Genomic DNA, 20,886 nt, shown 5'->3' on the forward strand with positions numbered 1-20,886 from the left:
AAGAAAAAAATAATTCTCTCGTTTTCCCAGACCTATAAAATAATAAATTCAAATGTAGAAGGAAAGTTAGTGAAGCAATTGACCTCATAAAGTGAAATCGTATTTATGGAGTTTCACGTTAATGTAATGACTACAAAAGCAAAATCAATTTATAGTTTTGTCAGGTATATTCTTGTAAATTCTTCAAAATGTTTCTTGTAAATTCTTCAAAATGTTCCTTCGTTCCTTGTATTTTTAGACTTATAAATACCAAACGCCTCCCAGATTTCTCGCTATTTCCATTTCAGCGTGTTTCTTGTAAGGTTTCATCCTCTCTCCATATGCATGCATGTGTGCAGTATATTTTATTTATATACTTTGGTATTCTTCTTAACTATGAAACAATCAACTATTGCTTAACTTGGAGTGAAACGATTAGATTAAGAATAAAAACAGAAACAAGCTTAATTAAGTAGATTGATTCCTCACGTTTGAAATGGGTAGCTTAATTTCTTGACCTCACACGTACTTATCCTGACTTTTTCAACCTTTGACAAATCGCTTATAAACTGCATTTATGTTTGCATAGATAACTGCACTTATTACACATGCCTATGTTTCAGAATATATAGACTATATAGTAGTGTGTGTTACATTTATCTCTCAGGTCAGTAAACAACAGAGAAAAAAAAATGGCGAGGAAAGGGAAAGAAGTCTTGAACGCTTTAGATGCGGCCAAAACGCAGATGTACCATTTCACAGCGATTGTAATCGCAGGTATGGGCTTTTTTACTGATGCTTACGATCTCTTTAGCATCTCTCTCGTCACAAAGCTCCTTGGCCGTATATACTACCATGTTGATGGCTCCAAAAAGCCTGGAACACTCCCTCCAAACGTTGCTTCCGCTGTTAATGGCGTTGCCTTTTGTGGTACCCTCGCTGGCCAGCTCTTCTTTGGCTGGCTTGGAGACAAGCTTGGCCGCAAGAAAGTTTACGGTAAGCTTTGTTAATTATTTATTAGCTTCTTGGCGTTGGAAAATAGTTAATAGCTTCATATCAAATCGATAAAGCATACATATGAATTTACTTATTCGAAAAGACGAAAGTTTCATGTCCTAATGAAAATCTTTTAATTATGACTTCTTTTTTTTATCAATTCTTGAAATACATAAGGTATTACTCTTTTATGACTTCTTTTGTATCAATTATATATTGAAATATTCTTAGGTATTACTTTGATGGTCATGGTACTATGTTCACTTGGGTCCGGTCTATCATTTGGTCACTCATCTAACGGAGTGATGGCCACACTCTGTTTCTTCCGGTTCTGGCTCGGTTTCGGCATAGGCGGCGACTACCCTCTCTCGGCCACCATCATGTCCGAATACGCCAACAAGAAGACACGTGGCGCATTCATAGCCGCCGTTTTTGCCATGCAAGGCTTCGGAATCTTGGCCGGAGGGATCGTGTCTCTCATCGTCTCGAGTGCGTTTGACCACGCGTTCGATGCGCCGACCTATGAGGTTGATCCGGTGGGGTCAACTGTACCGCAGGCAGATTACGTGTGGCGTATTGTGCTCATGTTTGGAGCTATCCCGGCGTTGCTAACTTATTATTGGCGGATGAAGATGCCGGAAACCGCGAGGTTTACAGCTCTTGTTGCTCGGAATACTAAACAAGCTGCCGCCGATATGTGTAAGGTATTTTCTAAACTAATCATACTAGTAAAAATGTAGAGGGGGGGGGTTATTGGTTTAAGAATTTTTAAAGAATTATAAAATTTTAAAAATCTATGGTTATTGATTTATGGATTTTCAAAGTCTTTCCAAGGTCAATTGTTATTGGTTTAAAGATTTTTAAATTCTTATTCAAAAAATTTAGTTTTTATTGATTTTGCTATTCTATTAAATTCTATGGTTATTGGGAACTAAGTTCTTTATATTTTTACTCATAAGCTAGACTTTGAAAATAGCATGTTTACTCATAAGATTTCTGAAATATGTCTACTAATAAAAACATTCTCACATTTTATGATATATTTTTCTTGTTTGACATGTGATTTTCAGAAGATCTCTTTGTCCGTAAGTTTCGTAGTTGCTGTGTTCTAACATAATTTTTCGTTTGTATGAGTGGTGTATCAAAAAAAAAATGTCAATGAAAACAAGACTGTTAAAAATATGTCATGTAGTATGAAGATAAAAAAATGATTATTTTCACAACATAACTAAGAACAAACCATGCATAACACAAATAACCAATACCATAAAATGCATTTGTCTATGTAAACACACCAAACGATAATATAATAGTGTCTCATCGAAATTTATTGTTGAAAATTTTTACAACTTTTTTTGTACCTTAGAAGAAAAAACTTTTTGAAAAACTATATTGTGCAAATTCTTAATAATCAATAATAATCTATAGAAATCAATACAAAATATTTGATAGAAATTAGGAAACATTTGTGAAATCTACTAAACTTTTAAAAATCTGTCAATTTCTAAAATCACTCAACTCTTTCCAAATTCTGGTTCCAATAACCCCCCTAAACGTTTATCAGATTTTCTATTTATGTATTTGAACCTTAAGAATCTTATCTAAGGAAAGGTTATAACTTAACTATTGATTAACAAAAGAAAATGTAAAAATAGAGAGAGTTCAAATTAGGTGTCTTACTAGTGACTATCAAAAGAGAAAAAAAAAATGAATGAATTGAATAAAGAAAATTCTAGAAATATATGTGAACTTTTTTTTTGTCAACAAATATGTGAACTTTTTTATGATCAACCTTTTTATAGTAACCAATGACCTATAAAAAATGAATGAGTTTTAAATTTCAGAAAAATAAATAAAGATAACTATAAAAAGTATTAAATATTATTGAATTAATAATTTTGAATTATTTAATAAAAATGACTTTCATATTTTTTCGGTTTATGAAGAAAAAACTTGTTCTATATTTTTTTGTATAATAGTTAATTTAGAAAAATGAAAAAAAATGAGGAAAAGAATTATTTGTTTTCTAAATGATGTATATTGACAACATCATATTTCTGATTTTTTTCATCATATATATTAATATTACCCATTGAGTGATGTCTTTTTGTAATAAATGTAAAATAGGAAAATTAAGAACTTCATGTTATTTACAAAACAGGTACTTCGAGTTGATCTAATAGCAGAAGAAGACCCACAGTCAAACCTGTCATCATCAAACCCAAACTCCTTCGGCTTATTCTCCAAAGAATTCGCTCGCCGTCACGGCCTCCACCTCGTCGGCACAGCCACCACCTGGTTCCTCCTCGACATCGCCTATTACAGCAGCAACCTCTTCCAAAAAGACATCTACAGCGCCATCGGATGGATCCCCGCCGCCGAGACAATGAACGCGATCCACGAAGTCTACACCGTCTCCAGAGCTCAAACACTCATCGCTCTCTGCGGCACCGTACCTGGCTACTGGTTCACCGTCGCGCTCATTGACTACCTCGGCCGCTTCTTCATACAGCTGATGGGTTTCATCTTCATGACCGTCTTCATGTTCGCGCTCGCTATACCGTATGATCATTGGAAACATAGAGACAACCGGATTGGTTTCTTGATTATGTACTCGTTGACGATGTTCTTTGCCAACTTTGGTCCTAACGCGACGACGTTTGTTGTTCCGGCGGAGATTTTTCCGGCGAGGCTTAGGTCGACTTGTCATGGGATATCGGCGGCGAGTGGGAAAGCAGGAGCTATAGTTGGAGCTTTTGGGTTTCTTTACGCGGCGCAGAGTACTGATCCGAAGAAGACTGACGCTGGTTATCCGCCGGGGATCGGAGTTAGGAACTCGTTGTTGATGCTCGGTGGTGTTAATTTCTTGGGGATTGTTTTCACTTTGTTGGTTCCGGAGTCGAAAGGGAAGTCTTTGGAAGAGCTTTCAAGAGAGGATGAGGAGCAGATTGGTGGCGGAGGCAGAGGAGGTGATGCGACAGAGATGATGGATGTAGCGAATTCCGGTAGAACAGTCCCAGTTTGATTTTGGGTTTTTCCGATTTTGTCCTAACCGTTGGTTGTAATTACTCGATATATAAGAATGAATAAAGGTGTCTTCTCTCCGTCTCCATCAATGTATCTCATATAACAGGTTTTACTTTTGTCTGGAAAAATAATTGAAAACAGATTCTTGAACCCATAGGTCTGTTGAGTGTTTATGATACTGATTGCAAGAACATCAACTACTTGTTGTCTTTTGGCCAAATTTAGGAGCTGGAATCACTAGAACTTTCAAATTGAACCTAGAACACATACTAACTCTTGAGGTTCTTGATCGTTCCTTGGCCATTAGCTACCCATCCAACACAACTACATAGCCATAGGAAGAAGCAGAAATGTCGAACTGGAAATGAGTGGTCCTTGAGTGTTTCTTGGAGGATTAGCAATATGTCAAAGGCACTGATTCAAACAAGCCATAGTGTCTTGTCAGTTGTCAAGATGATTGGTTCATATAAATTAAGAAACCGTTTGTATCTTTGTGGTTTTATGTTTGATCTTTTATTGTATCTTTATCCCATATTTTGTTATGTTTCTCTATCATGCATAAGATTTAATGTTCATACACATCTCTGTTTTATTCTCCCCAACTTCTGGAGGAATCAAATCTAAATATATACGAACATGAATATCCATTCAATAATCTCAAAAGATATCCTCTCAGATAAAAATGAAAACTTTCTCACATTGATTTACAACTAAAAAAATCCAATTTCATTAATACGCATAAACAGATAACAACACAACACAAACATTGATTGTGAAATCAAATTCTTTACGGTTAGCTTTTGAGTAATTGAATTTTTTTTTTTTTTAACAAACAAGCATTTCATTTCAAACTAGAGTCGTGTTAGAGATGAGGAGAGGCAGTAGTGGTTTGAGCCGTCTGGTTAGGATCTTCGCAATGATCTTATAGTGTGTGTTACACAAGGCAATCAGACGATAGTCAGCCACTGTTTTCGGTCCCGTAATCTTCGGTATAAGCCTGATATGAGTCTCGTTCTATTGAGGGTGCAAACGGTTCAAGGTAAAGAACTCCCGAACGTCCGTAATTACATCAGTCCCAACTATATGCCAGTAGGCCTGATAGAAAGTGGCTGAGAATCCATCCGGTCCCGGGGCCTTGCCTCCATTGATCGATTTCACCGCGTCCCTAATCTCCGAATCACTCGGTATAGAGATCAACATCTCATTCATTTCTGGCGTGACTTTCTTTACCAGAAGACCCTGTATCTGGGCAAATGAGTCATTACCATTCGTCGTAAATATCTGAGTGAAGTACTCAGCTATTACTCGGGCAATTTGTTGTTCCTCATACACTACCCCCCCCCCCCCTTGCAAGTCTTCAATAACCGGGATTGCAATGATAGTTCTTCTAGTTCTGGTTGCAGCGTGGAAAAACCCCGTGTTGCGATCACCCTTTTTAAGCCATTGTATTCTACTCCTTTGTTGCCAGAATTGTTCCTCAGCTAAGTAGGCTTGGCGGAGCTCAGCATTGAGGTTTTCAATCAGCAAGGTATCAGGAACTGGGTTAGATAAAGCTCTCTCAAGCTCATCCTGATTTCGCTTGATGACCAAGTTACTTTGCTTCTGCTTTTCTTTAGCCCAAAGAATGATGCCTCTTCTACACTTGTTGAGTTTCATAATGATTGAATCCAGCGGAGAGGAGTTCCAAGCCTTGTCTACGACGTCTGTCACTTCTTCTTGTTCCGTTAGAGCTCTATTGAACCGGAACATACTCTTCCTCTTCGGTTTATCAGCATTGAAGTATGTCATTAAGGGCCTGTGATCTGAGCCCTCGAATCTCAAATATCGGCTTCTACCCATAGGGAAAGCCTCAGCCCAAACACAGTTGGTCATAGATCGGTCCAATCGAGATCGGATAAAGTGTGTGCGACGACTTCCTCTCCACGATAATTGCTCCCCTGAGTGTTTAAGATCCCATAGTCCGTTATAGGCAACGAATGATCGAAAAGCCGCAAAGGATCCCTCAGGTCTAACCGGGCCTCCCATCTTTTCAGCATTACTGAGAATGTCGTTGAAGTCCCCCGTCAACAGCCATGGTTCGTCTCGCCCCTGTCCCACGGTGCTTAATTTTTGCCAGTAAGAGGCCCTGTTTTCCGCTGCCGGCGCTCCGTACACAAAGGAGACATATGAGACAGATCCTTGATAAACAATTCTCGCATCAATAAGATTGGGAGAGGATTCGAGAATTGTTATATCGGTATCATCATTCCAAAAGAGAGATAGGCCGCCACTTAATCCTATCGGTGGTACCGAGAAATAATGTGAAAAACGCAGAGCTTGCAGCTTCTTATTGATAAACACATCGTCATTTTTTGTTTCCATAAGAAACATTACATTAGGAGCCATATGCTTATGGATCTCCTTGATTCGCCGGATTGTCTGGACACTCCCAAGTCCTTGACAATTCCAGCTAAGAATGGCTAAGGAAGAGGATTTTGATGGGGCCGAAAATCCACCCCACCTCTAGTACTTCCCGGTATGAACACCGTAATCGGCTGGCCACTCTTTTTCCGTTGCTTGCTCGATCCCACCTTATTGCAAAGTAACTCATTATCCTTATCAACATTCAGCTTTCTCCTTGTTGTGGTGGAAGGATGATCAGCCGTTGACTTCTTTTTAGTAATTCCCAGTCGAGGGCTTCTCAGTACGCGTTTTCTGGTGGAGCTAATAACTCTGCGCTTGCTTGCTACTTTGCTCTGTGTAGCTACCGGTATAACACCTCTTCTACTTCTAGTTTCCGCACCCGAAGTCCCTAAGCGGAGGGATGCAGGGACTCTTTCGGCTCCTGTGATTGGCTCAACTGCCTGTTCCTCCTCCATATTGACTTCTTCCTCACCCATGTATTCTCCTATCTGGAGTCTTCCAGATTCAAAGCTAGGGGCTCTTCGTCCAGATAGCTCTTTTGCCGGTTCTGATGCCGAGAGGCGTTCTAGAGCTGACTTATGATCCTTCGAACCTGAGTTCGAGTTTGCCTTGGTTTTGGATGAGTCTCCTAACCGGTCTTTAATAGTTCTAGTAGGGGTGATTTCGACTTCCGCAATTTGTGGAACTGTTTTAGTAGTATGAGGTGGTAAGGTGGTCCTAAGATCAGCTCCCTCTGCTTGCTGGTGAGGGGTCGAGGACGCAGAACTAGGTCTATTCCTTTCTACCACCCTGTACTGGAGAGTTGAGGCCTTACTTCTACTATATTCAGAGATTGGTCGTGCTGTTCGTGATAGAATAGATTGATCCCTCCCATGATCATCACGTCGAAAGTGGCTACTTCTTTCATCACCTCCGACTCTTCCCGCTTGAGCATAGCTGTCTTCAGTGTATCTAGAGAAAGAACGAGCTTCATCGGGTCTTCTGTACCCTCGTCTGTCATCGTGACATTTCTTTTCTGCTTCAATCCTTTGGAGCGCAATACGCTGCGTAATTCCAAGAGCTCTCTCCTTCGGTGGCAGAGCATTATAGGGTCTATAAGGGCAAGTACCCTCTTCATGGAGTAGAGAGAAACAAGTAAAGCAATGTTTCTCAATCTTGATGTATTCCAGCTCCACTTCAGTAATCTCAGATGTTGGTAATTCAATTTTCAGTTTCATAATCAAAGGCTCGAGGCCATTCACCTCCACCCAGATCTTTGCTTCTTTGACGTCCTTTATGGTATAATCACCTAGTTCCTTTCCAATGGGATGAATGGTAACTTCAGACCAAAAGTGCAAGGGGATTCGATGGATCCTGACATTGAAGGAATTTTTTGATGGAAAGTTATCAGCCACAGTTGGCTCCCACCGTTGGAGCAGTAGCATCCATCGCTTGTAGTGATAGGGACCTTTCTCAAGGACTTGTAGTAAATCATATTCCGATTCAAATTTGAATTGAAACTTGTCAAGGCCCAGAACTCTCCCGACAATTCTACCTTCCAGGTTCCAAACTTGAGCCATAAAATCGATTACAGCTCTGATAGGCTTTTGCATCTGGGGATTTGTCAGCCTTCCAATGACCGTCAGTCGGTTGGCCTCAATGAGGTCTTCGTTGTCATTTATCGGTATGCGCACCGGAGGACGTTTAGCTGGGAGCTCAGGGGGAGCCTGCCCTTTTCCTTTCTCAGCTCGACTGTATCTTCAATCCATACTCAGAGGGGTATGGTTTGTTGCTTGAAAACAGGGGTTTCTTTCCAGTGTTTCCAAAATAGGGTTTGTACGAGGTTATGGCAACCTACCAACCGTATTGTAGCTTATTTAAGTATCTCACCGCTTAGAATCGTTGGTAATCAATGCTCGGATAGTAAATGTTGTTGAGCGTTATGAGTAGTGGGGTAAGAGAGAGGTTATTACAACCAAAGTAACGATGTTCTTCTAGCAGAATAACTCCATAGAACCGAGATCTACTTTCAGAAGTAGACAGAGAAACGACTTGCAAGGCGAGTGAGAGATCGACGACGGCTCAGGGGTGTTGCACCTGGCTGACCCTCCGACGGCGTTGGGGGCTGAACCCGGTGGAGTTCCGGTCAGAAACTCTGTTTGCGTAGAGAAGCTGGCTTTGGACCGATGGGTATTACTACAATCAGAAACTTTTTTGAAAAATACAGGGAATTACAGAGGATAAAAGGCTGAGATATGAGGAAACACGTGGGGTAAAGGGGGGGAAACAACTAAAGTCAACCGGTTAAACTTTTCTAAAAACTCGTGCTTGGGAGAGATTTTTGTGTTGTGTTTTTCATCTTTTCGTGACCAGGGTTTGAGTAATTGAAATATAAAGTGGTAAATTTGCCAAGAAGAATAAAACAACCGACGTTGCTGTCAAAATCACAAAGCCTACTAGCTTCCTTGGTGTTTTTTGTCCTTGAGTTATAGAGGGCATCTTAGTGTTGTTGATCTCTGATGCTCTGACTCCAATGTTGTAAAAGAGCCGATGCGGAATTGCAGATTTTGCGATCTTTGTGCCTTGTGAGATGCCCAAGCCTCTCCATGATCCTCCTCGTCTCAGGAGCTGTTGCGCTTATGGGCGAACCGATGAGCAAAGAGAGAGTATCCACACAGATTGACGTCTCTGCTTTGGCGGCGAGAAGTCCTTTCGTGTCGGCCACGTCAGCGGATTTCTTGGCTATTTCGAACAGCTCCAAAGTATCCTTATCGTTCTTCTTCACGGCTGGAACAGCTTTAGGGTTTCCAGAAACTTCCGGAATCGACTGCTTCTTCTTCGTCACCTCTATTGGCTTTGTTGAAACAGACTTGCAAGGCTTCTTCAGTTTTTTCTTAATCACAGATTTAGGGTTTTGAGAAAGTTTCATTGGTGGAGCCGATTGCTTCTTCGCCTGGACAGGCCTCGCTTCAGCCCCAGCCTTCTGTGTTGCAGTCGCAATTTTCTTCATCGTCATCATGGTGTTGTTTCTTTACTTTGTTGATTTGTGGAAGAGATTGAATTTGGAAAAAAGAGAGAGACAAGTGTATCTAGGGTTTCACTCCCGAAATCAAGTATGGAAATAGAGAGAGATGGAATAATGAATCATATTATATAGAGCGTCGAAAAACAAAAAATAAAAGGAAAACATGAGATAACTTGGACCCCAAGTGTCCAGTATCATACATAATTTCCTTTTTTTCTTCGATGGAGGGTGAATGCGTCAGGTCAATATTTCAACGTTAACAATTTACATTAGTTAGTTATTGACTGTATATTCTGTCTCTGTCAAAATATATATCATGAGGTAATGTTTTAATTTTGTGATGCTGTTTTCATGTAACTTGAAGGACTGTAAAAAATAAATTCGTCTAACCATTAGAGCATGATTATCAATAGGACTTAATTGGTGGTCCATAGAGTTTTTTATTGTTATTTATAGATTAGGACATTGTTAAGGACTTTTAATGAAAATGGTGATTATTGGTGGGATTTTTTGTTGGTCCTTAGGTTAATTTTTGTTTTAAAATAACTAGTAACATATATAAGATTAAACATATTACCATTTTAAGTTGAATAACTAATAAGAAAAACAAATTCATTCATTTAATAGAAAATTACAAATATTTTATTACATTACATTAAAAAAAAAGACGACTGCATGTAGCTATAATCCAATCTCATGTCCTGAAAATAATAAAAAGCTTAGAACACAAACAAAAATATATTTTTTCACAAGCTTAGAACACAAGACAAAAATATATTTTTTCACAAGCTTAGAACACAAGACAGAAACTGATACGAGTCTTACGAAATGGAAATTATCATTATATCAAACATAGAACATATCACACAAGAGACAAACCTTTTTTTTTAAACACAAACTTACTTTCATTAAAAACTCAATCTTTTTCCATACAACAAAAAGAGGGAATCATCCATCTTCTTTGTCCATAAGCATAAAATGCAACAAATAAATAAGCTAAACGAGATAAGTCTTCAACCGAAGAGGACAGCGAATTCGAGACGATGCTTGAATGCGCCGGGGAAGCTTTCACGACAAAGTCGGACAGCTTAGAGATAGTCACAAGTGACGTTGAGAGACAGTTCTCACCAACAAGAAAAACCGAAGTAGTCTCGATTCCACCTTCAGGTCCCGTACAGACCGCTCCACAAGGTAACAAACCGGTGAGTAAACTGAAACTAAAGCTCGAAAAAGAATCCGATAAATTTGTTCCATTCATAGAAAAGAGATATGGTAGTGAAATACTCTTCGCAATAGAGGGAGAGATGGAAGTTGTGCGCAGATAACATGACCTTACTAGTTTTTGATGGCTCAGAGCTGGACGCCGGAGTGGATTCCCACCTACATTGGACACCAGATTCACAAACAAATGGCTCAAAGCTAGACGCCGGAGTGGATTCCCACCTACATCGGACATCAGATTCACAAACAGATGAAGACATGGTTGTAAGGTTGTCAAGGACGGTATAAGTTTGCCAAAAAAACTCGGATCTGGTCGGAGGATGCTACGGATCTGGTGCTGGAACTGGGGGGAAGCAAAACCCGAGAAGATTTTGGACTCAGATTTTCCTTGTTGAAGAAAGGGAGAGCACAAGTGATGAACATGATGCTCCATGGCAGATTGAAGAGCTTGGACAAAGCCTTCCGTGTGACTTGTTCGTCGGCGGTAACACATGGGTTCAACGGAGATTACCCCCCATAAACAAAGCACAACAGCGGTGGGAGAGTCCTCCCGACTCATTGCTGGTGAACAGAACAAACTATACGGAAGAGACACCAAGAGGACGAGAACGGAGAACCAGATCGATGGTCCTCGTCGCGTGCTTCGTCGGGATCTCCTTCTTTCACAGAACATGAAGAGAAACAAAGCAGAGCAAAAACAAAGCAGTAGCGTGAAGAGCAGAGAGCAGAGAAGAGATGGTGGCCAGCGCCGGCGATAAAGAGCCTCACCGGCGCCGGAGATCGTGAATCGCAAGGTCTCCTCGATGTTCGTGTCTGAGAGAGCGGCTGGAGATGGTTTTCTTACAAGAGACAAACCTAGAACTTGTAAAACTAGAACCTAGACGATGACAAAAGCAACATTTTGAAACATATTGCAGAAGATAGAGAATTAGAACTTGTAAAACTAGAACAGACCAACAGCTTGTTCTTAACAGTTTCTTCACTCAAACTTAGTGGATCCTAATGGATCATTAAATTTAGTCAAAAGTTATTACTAAACTACAACTACAAAGATATCAGCTCTAGTTTAATGGATCATTTTTTTTTTTTGACATCTGTTTAATGGATCATTAAATTTTAGTATGAAAGCTATCACCTCTAGTAATAAACTACAACTACAAAACCTATAAGCTACAAATGGAACTACAATCCAAGCAGACAACACAATTTCGTTAAACTAACTTCAAAACCGAAATACAAACAAGGCAATCTCGTTCCAAAACAGTTACGTTCAAATCCTTATCAATATTAAATTTTTTTTAACTTCAATTAATTTTTTAGAAGCTCTCAGGTCTCTTTCAAAACGTTTACAGTGTGATCAAAAGCTAGAAGAGTAACAAATAAGTTTTGTTACTTCAATACACATTTAAAAGCTATCAACTTTCCTTCAAAAAAACCAAAAACAACTACTACAAAGCTTTCACCTCTACTTCAATACAAATCTTAAACATATCAAGTTTCCTAACAAGGAAACAATATCAAAGAAACCATCAACGATCATCATCATCATTCAATAAAGAAACAAAATTTAATCTACCTAACATTTCATCACAACAAAGATTCACACGAAACTAACATGCGAGGAAACAATCGAGAAACTGAACTTAATCAACCGAACATATCATCACAAAAGCGAATCTACGAAACCCGACACAGAGAAACTACATCGAGAAAATGAATCTAATCTACCGAACAAATCATCACAACAAAGAATCATCGAACCCAACATCCGGAGGAACTAGATAGACAACGACAGAGGAACACATACCTTTTTGATTGAAAGCGGCGGAGAATGAGGTTGGAGACAGACTCGGGTTTGACTCATGCGGGATTCGTGAGGGATTCAGGAGAGATGAGAGGAGAGATTCGGGAGAGATGAGAGGAGAGATTCAGGAGAGATTCGGGAGAGATGAGAGGAGATATTCGGGAGAGATGAATGATGAAATCGCCACATGCGTCGCCGTCGAGAGAGAATGGGAAGACGGTGAGTTCGATTTGGGAAACGAAAGTTGGGTTTCCCCGAAACCGACGTCTCCGCTTCATCTCCACTCGACAGGTGGCAAGGAAGGACGACATAAGATCGACCTTAGTTAAGACCCGTCCCGGAAAATTAAACCCATTTTCGATTTATTTTTCGGCCCAAAATCCATAAGGACCCAAGTAACGGACCCCGATAATCATGGCCTTACTATTGTGGTTGTGAGTGCTCTTACCACATGTCATCGTAGTCCTGATTTTTTAAATGTATCTTCGTACGTATTTCTAAATTCCAGCACCCTTTTATGTATATATGAATGAATTAATTATATTGTTTTACTAATTTGTCTTTCTTATTTTGAAATGAGAAATGTAAACATATTTTTGGAATCTTTCAAATATAAAAAGGATTCATTTAAAAGTTTCATAGGCTATTCATATAAGCAAACTAAATAACTAATTCAACCAGTCAATTTGCTAGAAAGTAATATATGAAGTCCTTATAAATACCTATGTTACATGGAATCGGAAGCGGATACGTGGAAGCGAAAGCGTTACGAAGCACGGAAGCGAGTTTTTAAAAATATTTAGGAAGCGGGTACGTGTTAGAAGCATATTTCATATATATATATGCTATTAAAAACCATAATAAAATTATATTAAATATAAACATTTTTCATAGTGAAAATTTAGTTAATTATGCATATATGATAACTCGAAAATAAAAATAAGTATGTATAATTACAAAGTAACATATAACAATATATATCTAAGTTATATGACATATATATGGCTTTTAGACTGAAAAAGAAAACAGAGCACATCAATTAATCGATTAAACTCAGCACCAGAGACCACTTAAGACAACACACAACCACTATAAGCTGATTTTTACAAAAAAAAAAATCAAACGATTGACCCACAGCAATTAAATAGTTGAATAATACAAACAAAACAAACAAGTGAACAAAAAGAAAAGCATAGTTAGATTACTATAAAGAAAACCGAGGAATATGAATTATCTTTTCTTGGAAGTTTACTGTAACGAGACTTTTTAGTTATCCGCTATTACATTTCTTTGTTTCAAAAAATGAATTTGGGTTTTATGTTTATAGAATGGACTAAGTTGGGCAACAAAACAAATTTGTGCTTTGTAAGCTGTGTTAATGATACGAACACAGTAAGCTATTGATGTTACAATAACATCATCTTCCCCGAACATCATCTTCTCTAACGCTTCCAATTTACACCACCGATGCTTCCACTTTAGAATCATATGCTTCCATTACGCTTCCAAACTCTTCAATTCTGGAATCGCGATTCCAAGACGATTCCGTGCGATTCCGAGCGGTTCCGCTCCCGACTCCGCTTCCGCTCCCGACTCCGCTTCCGGAGCGAGAAACGCACAACCATGTACGCTTCCATGCAACACAGATAAATACTCCAAATATTCAAATGAGCACCCTAAATAAATATCTAAAATCCAAATGAATACTTAAAATATTCAATTTCATGTATATTTTTGGTATTTCATTTCATATTAATCAAATTTTATATGTTATATAATATTATTTTTGTAGATTTTTAGATATATTTTACGTACTTAACAAGTACTTTAAGTAAAAATACTTGAACAAATCTGAAAAATCTGAGAAAATTAAGATCGGATACAAATACCCTAACCAAACCTAATAAACCTAATAAGAGTGGATTCAAAATTGAATCCGATCTAAAATTTAGAAATATTCTATCTGAAAATCTGAATCGAATTTGACCCAAAATTTAAAAATATAGCTACTTGGAAATCTGAACCGAACCTTAACTTGTAATCCTAACACTAAGGCTACAGAAATTTGACCTAGTGTTCTTCAATCAATAAACAACAAATTTATACCCTTGAATTTTTTAAAACCATCCACTATTAAACGTAATAGTAGAGGGGAATTCAGTGAGAAGACGTAATTTTATGAGATATTACACAAAATTTAATTGCTTTTCTTATCCTATGTTGATTTTTCCAAGCAAATGTTTGTTTTCCTCTTGACATGGATGACGAGGATGGGACTATATGAAGACTACAACAATGCTCATTGCGTCACCAACTTTGACATTTGAAAAATGTCTTTTCTCGAATCTAATCAAAATTATTGCCTTGAATTTATTTATTTTTTCCAAGAAAAGACCAAGTCTTTCTCTAAAACAGATTAATGCCATTTCCCTCGCTATTACGCTACTGAGTGTGAACGTGTTTGTGAATCGAACACAAATTATACAGTTAGGTATTAATTTCACTTCTTTGATCTGGTTGGATCTTAGACATACTTTTCTCCAATCCATTCCCCACTAAATAGACTTTAGTAGGCTCCAAGTCTTTGCTGATCAATGATATATAGACTCATCTTCTTTCTCTCTTTTTTTAACAAATCAGTATATCTTCTTGAAAGTTTTCATGATAACAATGTCATATTTGTGTTTACACTTTCTCTTGGTACTCTTACTTTCAAGCGTCTTAATGATAAATGGTGGACTTGCTGGTTGTCATCACCACCAGATTCAATCACTTCTTCTGTTCAAGAACGAGTTTGATTCTCGCAGTTGCAACCGCAGAGACTACTTTAACGGAGTCCAGTGCGATAACACGACAGGCGCAGTCACAAAGTTACATATCCCAAGCGGTTGTCTCACTGGTATACTCAAGCCAAATAGTAGTCTCTTTGGATTTAACCATCTTCGTTATCTTAATCTCTCTCACAACAACTTCACGTCTTCATCACTCCCTTCAGAATTCAGTAATCTCAACAGATTAGAGGTTTTGTCTCTTTCCTCTAATGGCTTCACTGGTAAAGTTCCTTCCTCTATTAGTAACCTAAGCCTGCTTTCCTCTTTAGATATTTCCCAAAACGAGCTCACCGGTAGTTTTCCACTTGTACATAATCTCACCAAGCTTTCTATTTTAAACATTTCCCATAATCACATCTCTGGAAACATCCCTTCTTCTCTACTCATGATGCCTTTCTTGTCAATAGTTGATTTGACTGGGAACCATCTCACCGGTTCTATTGACATTCCAAACTCCTCCTTTTCATCTAAGCTAGAGAGCCTACGCCTTGGAGATAACGAATTTGATGCACAAATCCTAGAGCCTATCTCAAAGTATACCACCCTCAAAGATCTTGATCTTTTTTACCTAAACACAAGCTACCCAATTGACCTAAGGATCTTCTCCTCTCTCAAGTTATTGACAAATCTTCGTTTATCCGGAAACCAATTATTACCAGCCAGTTTAAGCTCACGTTCAAACATCCCACTGAACTTGGAGAACCTGGCCTTGTCGGGCTGTGGCATCAGTCAGTTCCCAAACGCCTTGAAGCGCCTTCAATCCTTGGAGCTTTTAGACATTTCCAACAATCAGATCAAAGGGAAAGTCCCTGAGTGGTTATGGAACCTTCCTCGTCTGCGAACAGTCAGTCTTGCCAGTAACTATTTGACAAGTTTTGAAGGTAGGGGAGATGTTTTAGAGAATTCGTCAGTGAAGATTTTAGATTTGGCTTTAAACCATTTCACTGGACCATTACCTAACCCACCACTCTCTATCAACCTTTTATCTGCATGGAACAATACTTTCACAGGAAACATACCTCTTGAAATATGCAACCGAAACTCTCTTACTGTTCTTGATCTATCCTACAACAACTTAACCGGTGCAATTCCTCAATGTTTGAGTAACTTCCGAGACTCTCTCACTGTAGTGAATCTTCGGAAGAATAACTTGGAAGGAAGTATTCCGGATATGTTCCATGATGGTGCCTCGCTGCGGACACTTGATGTTGGCTATAATCAACTAACCGGGAAGCTTCCAAGATCTCTTATGAATTGCTCCTCGCTCAAGTTTGTAAGTTTGGACCACAACAAGATTAAAGACACATTTCCTTTCTGGCTCAAGGCTTTGCCTGATTTGCAAGCCCTTACCCTCCGTTCAAACAAGTTCTATGGTCCTATATCTACTCCCGTTAAAGGTCCTCTCGCGTTTCCCAAGCTGCGCATACTTGAAATCTCAGATAACAACTTTACCGGAAGTTTGCCACCAAATTTCTTTGTGAATTGGAAGGCATCATCGCTCCAAATGGATGAAGGTGGGAGAATCTATATGGGAGACTACAACAATCCTTACTATAGCTATGAAGATACATTAGATTTGCAATACAAAGGTTTATTCATGGAGCAAGGGAAGGTCCTTACTTCCTATGCGACCATCGATTTTTCTGGGAACAAACTCGAAGGACAGATTCCTGAATCTGTTGGACTCTTGAAGGCATTGATTGCACTCAACCTCTCAAACAACCTATTCACAGGTCATATTCCACTGTCTTTGGAAAATGTTTCAGAGCTTGAGTCACTTGATCTTTCAAACAACCGACTCTCAGGGACAATTCCTGAAGGACTTGGGAGCCTCTCGTTTTTGGCGTACATAAGCGTGGCTCATAACCAACTCAAGGGTGAAATACCACAAGGAACACAGATTATTGGGCAACCTAAATCTTCTTTTGAAGACAATGCAGGGCTTTGTGGTCTTCCTCTCGAAAAAACCTGCTTTGGCACTAGTGCACCTCCAATACAAACTCATAAGCAAGAAGATGAAGATGAAGAAGAAGGAGAACAAGTTTTGAACTGGAAAGGAGTGGCGGCTGGATATGGGCTTGGAGTATTGCTTGGATTGGCAATAGCACAAGTCATTGTTAACATACAAGCGTTAGGATCATTTCGATTTTTGCTTTTAATCTCTCAATGCCTATCAAATTGTTGATATGGTAATGAAGATGTCCCTCTATGGTTTTTCTTGTATCTTTTTCCAATAATGTAAGAAAAGGGTGATTACTAGGTTAATTATGTTATATTAGCTTTGAGTGTTGTTTTGAATGGCAATTCACACAAGTCAGAGTGGTTCATCATTTGTTCATAAATCCATTAGGAAAGATTTTTATTTTGCATTCAAAGTCAATATATGTTTTTGTCATCAAGTTTCATATATCAAAAGTCAAAACAGACATAAAACGCCAAAATATCAACCCCGAGCTGATAAACTCAGTAGATTTGATTTGTTTTCATGCCCCTTAGGATATTTTTGTATCGGGTTGGATTCGGATATTTTTAGTTCGGGTTAGGTTATTTCGGTGTCGAATATCAGTTAAAGCTAATATACTACCAAACCTAAGAACTTGCCTCAAGAGAAACTAGACTTAAACCAAAACGAAACCAAAGCTATAACGAAGCAATATCGTGACGTACTGAAACCATTTTCAACGAGGTAACTGAAGTTATGACCATCACCATAGTTATAGGTGAGCTTGTTGTTTGAGGAAGGAAGCTTTTGAAGATACTGCGCAGCGATGGATGTGAAGTTGCCTTTCAAATCGGATTACTGTGCCTCGAGCCACGAAGCTGTAGATCAATGACTATTGTTTTGCGCCATTCTTTTGTAAGAAAAAAAAGAGGCAATTTATTAACGCTGAAAGCCTGAAACGCGTAGAGAATCGAGGACTAAGTTGCATTTGATTTAGTCCTTGAAATTTCTCGTCTGACTTATTCCTCAACAACATTGATTTGTTAGTCGATTTTCATGACATATAATTTCTTCTCCAGCTTTTTCCCCATCTTAGACTCTGGAGGTGAAGCCAGAAGGAGAATTTTGAATTTAAGGTCTTTTTGGGTGGACACATGAATCCATTACAATAACGAAAAGTTCTGTTTTTTTTTTGGTGGGGGGGGGTCGTTTGGTTTCTTCAGCAAGAAATTGAACCATATTCTCTGATAACCCTGATTTTTGGAAAATAGATTTTTTAGAAAATAATAAGGTCGGCGTAATGGTTCGCAAGAATCAGTGTTGATACCACCAATAATAGCAAATGCTGGCAAAATGTCGAACATTCATACATATATATGGCCTATACAAAACCAATTTCAAAGAAGTACAATCTAAGCAGAGAGAGAAACATAGCATGAGAATTTAGAAACCACAAAAAAGAGCGAAAGCAGCACAACGAAGTGAATGAGGGATGTTCCCCGAAAGTCACGAGGAGGAAGAAATGTTCCCAGACTTATTTGCCACAGTTGAATCCACCGCAGACTGAGAGAACGATGATGAGGATCAAGGCAATGACGATTGCAAGAACAATGAGTTTTATCTTCATGTTCTGAAACCACATCTTTCTTCTCATCTGTGTTCCTTGTGTTCTGAAATCTTGCGCCTGTTAACACAGTTTTAAGTTACAATTAAAAACTTCGTAAACCCAAGACAAAAGAGAGAGAAACTCAAAAGCATATATATTTTGAGCTAACCTGTGAGCGAAGGTTTTCAGTTTTGTCCACCAAAAGTTCAATTTTCTCACCACGGTCAAGAACCTGCGAATAAATGTGAAATGATTTAAACGCAGTTCTGAGTCTTTACAACCGATAAATTATACAGTCTCCTCTATTAGAAGCAGGTGTTTTTTTTTTTTTTTTAAATTTAAAAAGAGAGGGTCACAACTCAGAATAGAACCTTTTCAATGTTTTCCATCATGACACCTTTAACTTCAGACACCTGAGCTTTCACCTTAGCAAGCTTGCTAATCTCATCAGGATGATCCATGCAGTACTGCATGTGCTCTTTCAGTTTCGACCTTCAGAGAGTAGCCAAAAAGGGAATCAGTCGACAATATATCAACGATAACTAAAAATTTTCAGCAGCAATCAAAGAGATGTATTATTATTATAAGTACCCAAACTCTTTATTCAAGCTGTTAGCTTGAGCAGTAGCAGCCTTTCCACCACCGTATCTCTTGTTGAAATCCTCCTTAACTCGTTCCAAAAAAGCCATGGGAATCTGCCTCCCAGCAGAATCAACTGCAACAACGCAATAAGCTGCACAACGAGAACAAAAAAAAAAAGGTTTAAACTTTAAGACCATATCGATAGTTAAAGCAGAAGATAAACAAGAGTAGCGTTTGCAATTAGTCGCAACAATAAATCACCAAATTTTTAAGCGTTTGAATTTAATATTTTATATGATAAACATGACCAGATTTTGGAACCAAAAACAATTTAGAACAAAAATTATTTCTTAACAATAAGGGATTAATGACAATGTTTCATTTCCCTATTCTATCGACCGGCTCGTATAAACATAACAATGACAAATTTGCATTTATTTATTTCTTAATCGCTATTATTAAAAATGAACAGTAGCAGCGATTAAGGGCTGTTCCAAACAAACAGGGACTAAGCAAATCAGAGAAACCAGTAAAGAAAGCAGAATCAGAGATCGGGAACAAGCCTTGTTCTTTCATTAAAAGATTCATCAAACCTATCACACTGATCAGATCTAAACACCAACCAAACCTAACACATAAAAAAAACAAAGATCATCATCAATACATCAAGCGATCTCGTGACGTACTGAATCCGTTTTCGACGAGGTAATTGAAGGTATGCCCATCGCAGTTGTAGGTAAACTTGTTGTTCGAGGAAGGAAGCTTTTGGAGGCACTGTGCGGCGATTGATGTGAAGTTGCCTTTGAAATCGGTGAACTCCACGAGGATTACTGTGCCCCGAGCCACGAAACTGTAGATCAACGACGATTGCTGCGACATTTTCTTCTATGAAAAACGACGCGGAGCGAGATGGTTTTACCGATCGAATCGGAGATTTAAAACGGCGCAGAGGAAGGCAGAGATCTAGAGAAGACTAAACTCTGAAACGCGTACAGAATCGAAGAGGCGAGCGTAAGTAACATCTGACGTTTAATTGAAAAGAAGGAAAATAAATTAGAACACCTGAGGTTGAGGGACTAAACAAGCAAATTCAGAAACTTATGGTTAACTTTGTGTAAATCAAAACCTTGAAAAGAAGGACTAAAATAACAAATTTTTGGAAATTGTTTTTATGATATTCAACTTGTGCGTCCTCATTAAAGTTGGTGTTGTTCGTATTTGATGCTTTCAACTTTTCAACTTAGTTGAAATTTAAATATGTTTGAAAAATATCTTAAATTACTTTCAAACATATTTGCAGCTGTTTATCCTTTTTGTTTGGTTCAAAACTCTTCTTTTTTTTTTTTAAGGCTGGTTCAAAACTTTCAAACATATTTGGGTAAACTTCAACGTAGTTAAAATACAAGTGTTTATCCTCCTTTTTGTTTGGTTCAAAAAACAAGCACCAAACTCTTTTTTTTGGTAATCCAAGCACCGAACTTTTTACCAGTG

The 20,886-nt window shown here is 38.5% G+C and overlaps 4 protein-coding genes across 4 annotated transcripts; 2 read left to right on the plus strand and 2 right to left on the minus strand.

Annotated features, from left to right (window-relative positions):
* The first annotated feature begins 570 nt into the window (after window positions 1–570).
* On the plus strand, window positions 571–4,085 carry LOC106388022 (probable inorganic phosphate transporter 1-5). Its single transcript, XM_013827989.3, has 3 exons — window positions 571–975; window positions 1,207–1,679; window positions 3,137–4,085. Exons 1-3 carry the CDS (start codon window positions 672–674, stop codon window positions 3,998–4,000), a joined length of 1,641 nt encoding a protein of 546 aa, XP_013683443.1. The 5' UTR covers window positions 571–671; the 3' UTR covers window positions 4,001–4,085.
* A 3,969-nt stretch (window positions 4,086–8,054) lies between these two features.
* Window positions 8,055–11,154, minus strand: LOC106383877 (transcription elongation factor TFIIS-like). Its single transcript, XM_048752464.1, has one exon. The coding sequence runs from the start codon at window positions 9,401–9,403 to the stop codon at window positions 8,885–8,887; it is 519 nt and encodes a 172-aa protein (XP_048608421.1). The 5' UTR covers window positions 9,404–11,154; the 3' UTR covers window positions 8,055–8,884.
* A 3,735-nt stretch (window positions 11,155–14,889) lies between these two features.
* Window positions 14,890–18,670, plus strand: LOC106385375 (receptor like protein 27-like). Its single transcript, XM_013825302.3, has one exon. It carries the CDS (start codon window positions 15,096–15,098, stop codon window positions 17,448–17,450), a length of 2,355 nt encoding a protein of 784 aa, XP_013680756.1. The 5' UTR covers window positions 14,890–15,095; the 3' UTR covers window positions 17,451–18,670.
* On the minus strand, window positions 18,509–20,431 carry LOC106388023 (vesicle-associated membrane protein 722). Its single transcript, XM_013827990.3, has 5 exons — window positions 20,082–20,431; window positions 19,405–19,546; window positions 19,185–19,305; window positions 18,983–19,045; window positions 18,509–18,891 (listed from the first exon to the last, which is right to left on the minus strand). The coding sequence occupies exons 1-5, from the start codon at window positions 20,272–20,274 to the stop codon at window positions 18,742–18,744; spliced, it is 669 nt and encodes a 222-aa protein (XP_013683444.1). The 5' UTR covers window positions 20,275–20,431; the 3' UTR covers window positions 18,509–18,741.
* Window positions 20,432–20,886: the final 455 nt, after the last annotated feature.

The sequence above is a fragment of the Brassica napus genome, chromosome C3 (assembly GCF_020379485.1).
Source record: "Brassica napus cultivar Da-Ae chromosome C3, Da-Ae, whole genome shotgun sequence".
Classification (NCBI taxonomy): Eukaryota; Viridiplantae; Streptophyta; class Magnoliopsida; order Brassicales; family Brassicaceae; genus Brassica; species Brassica napus.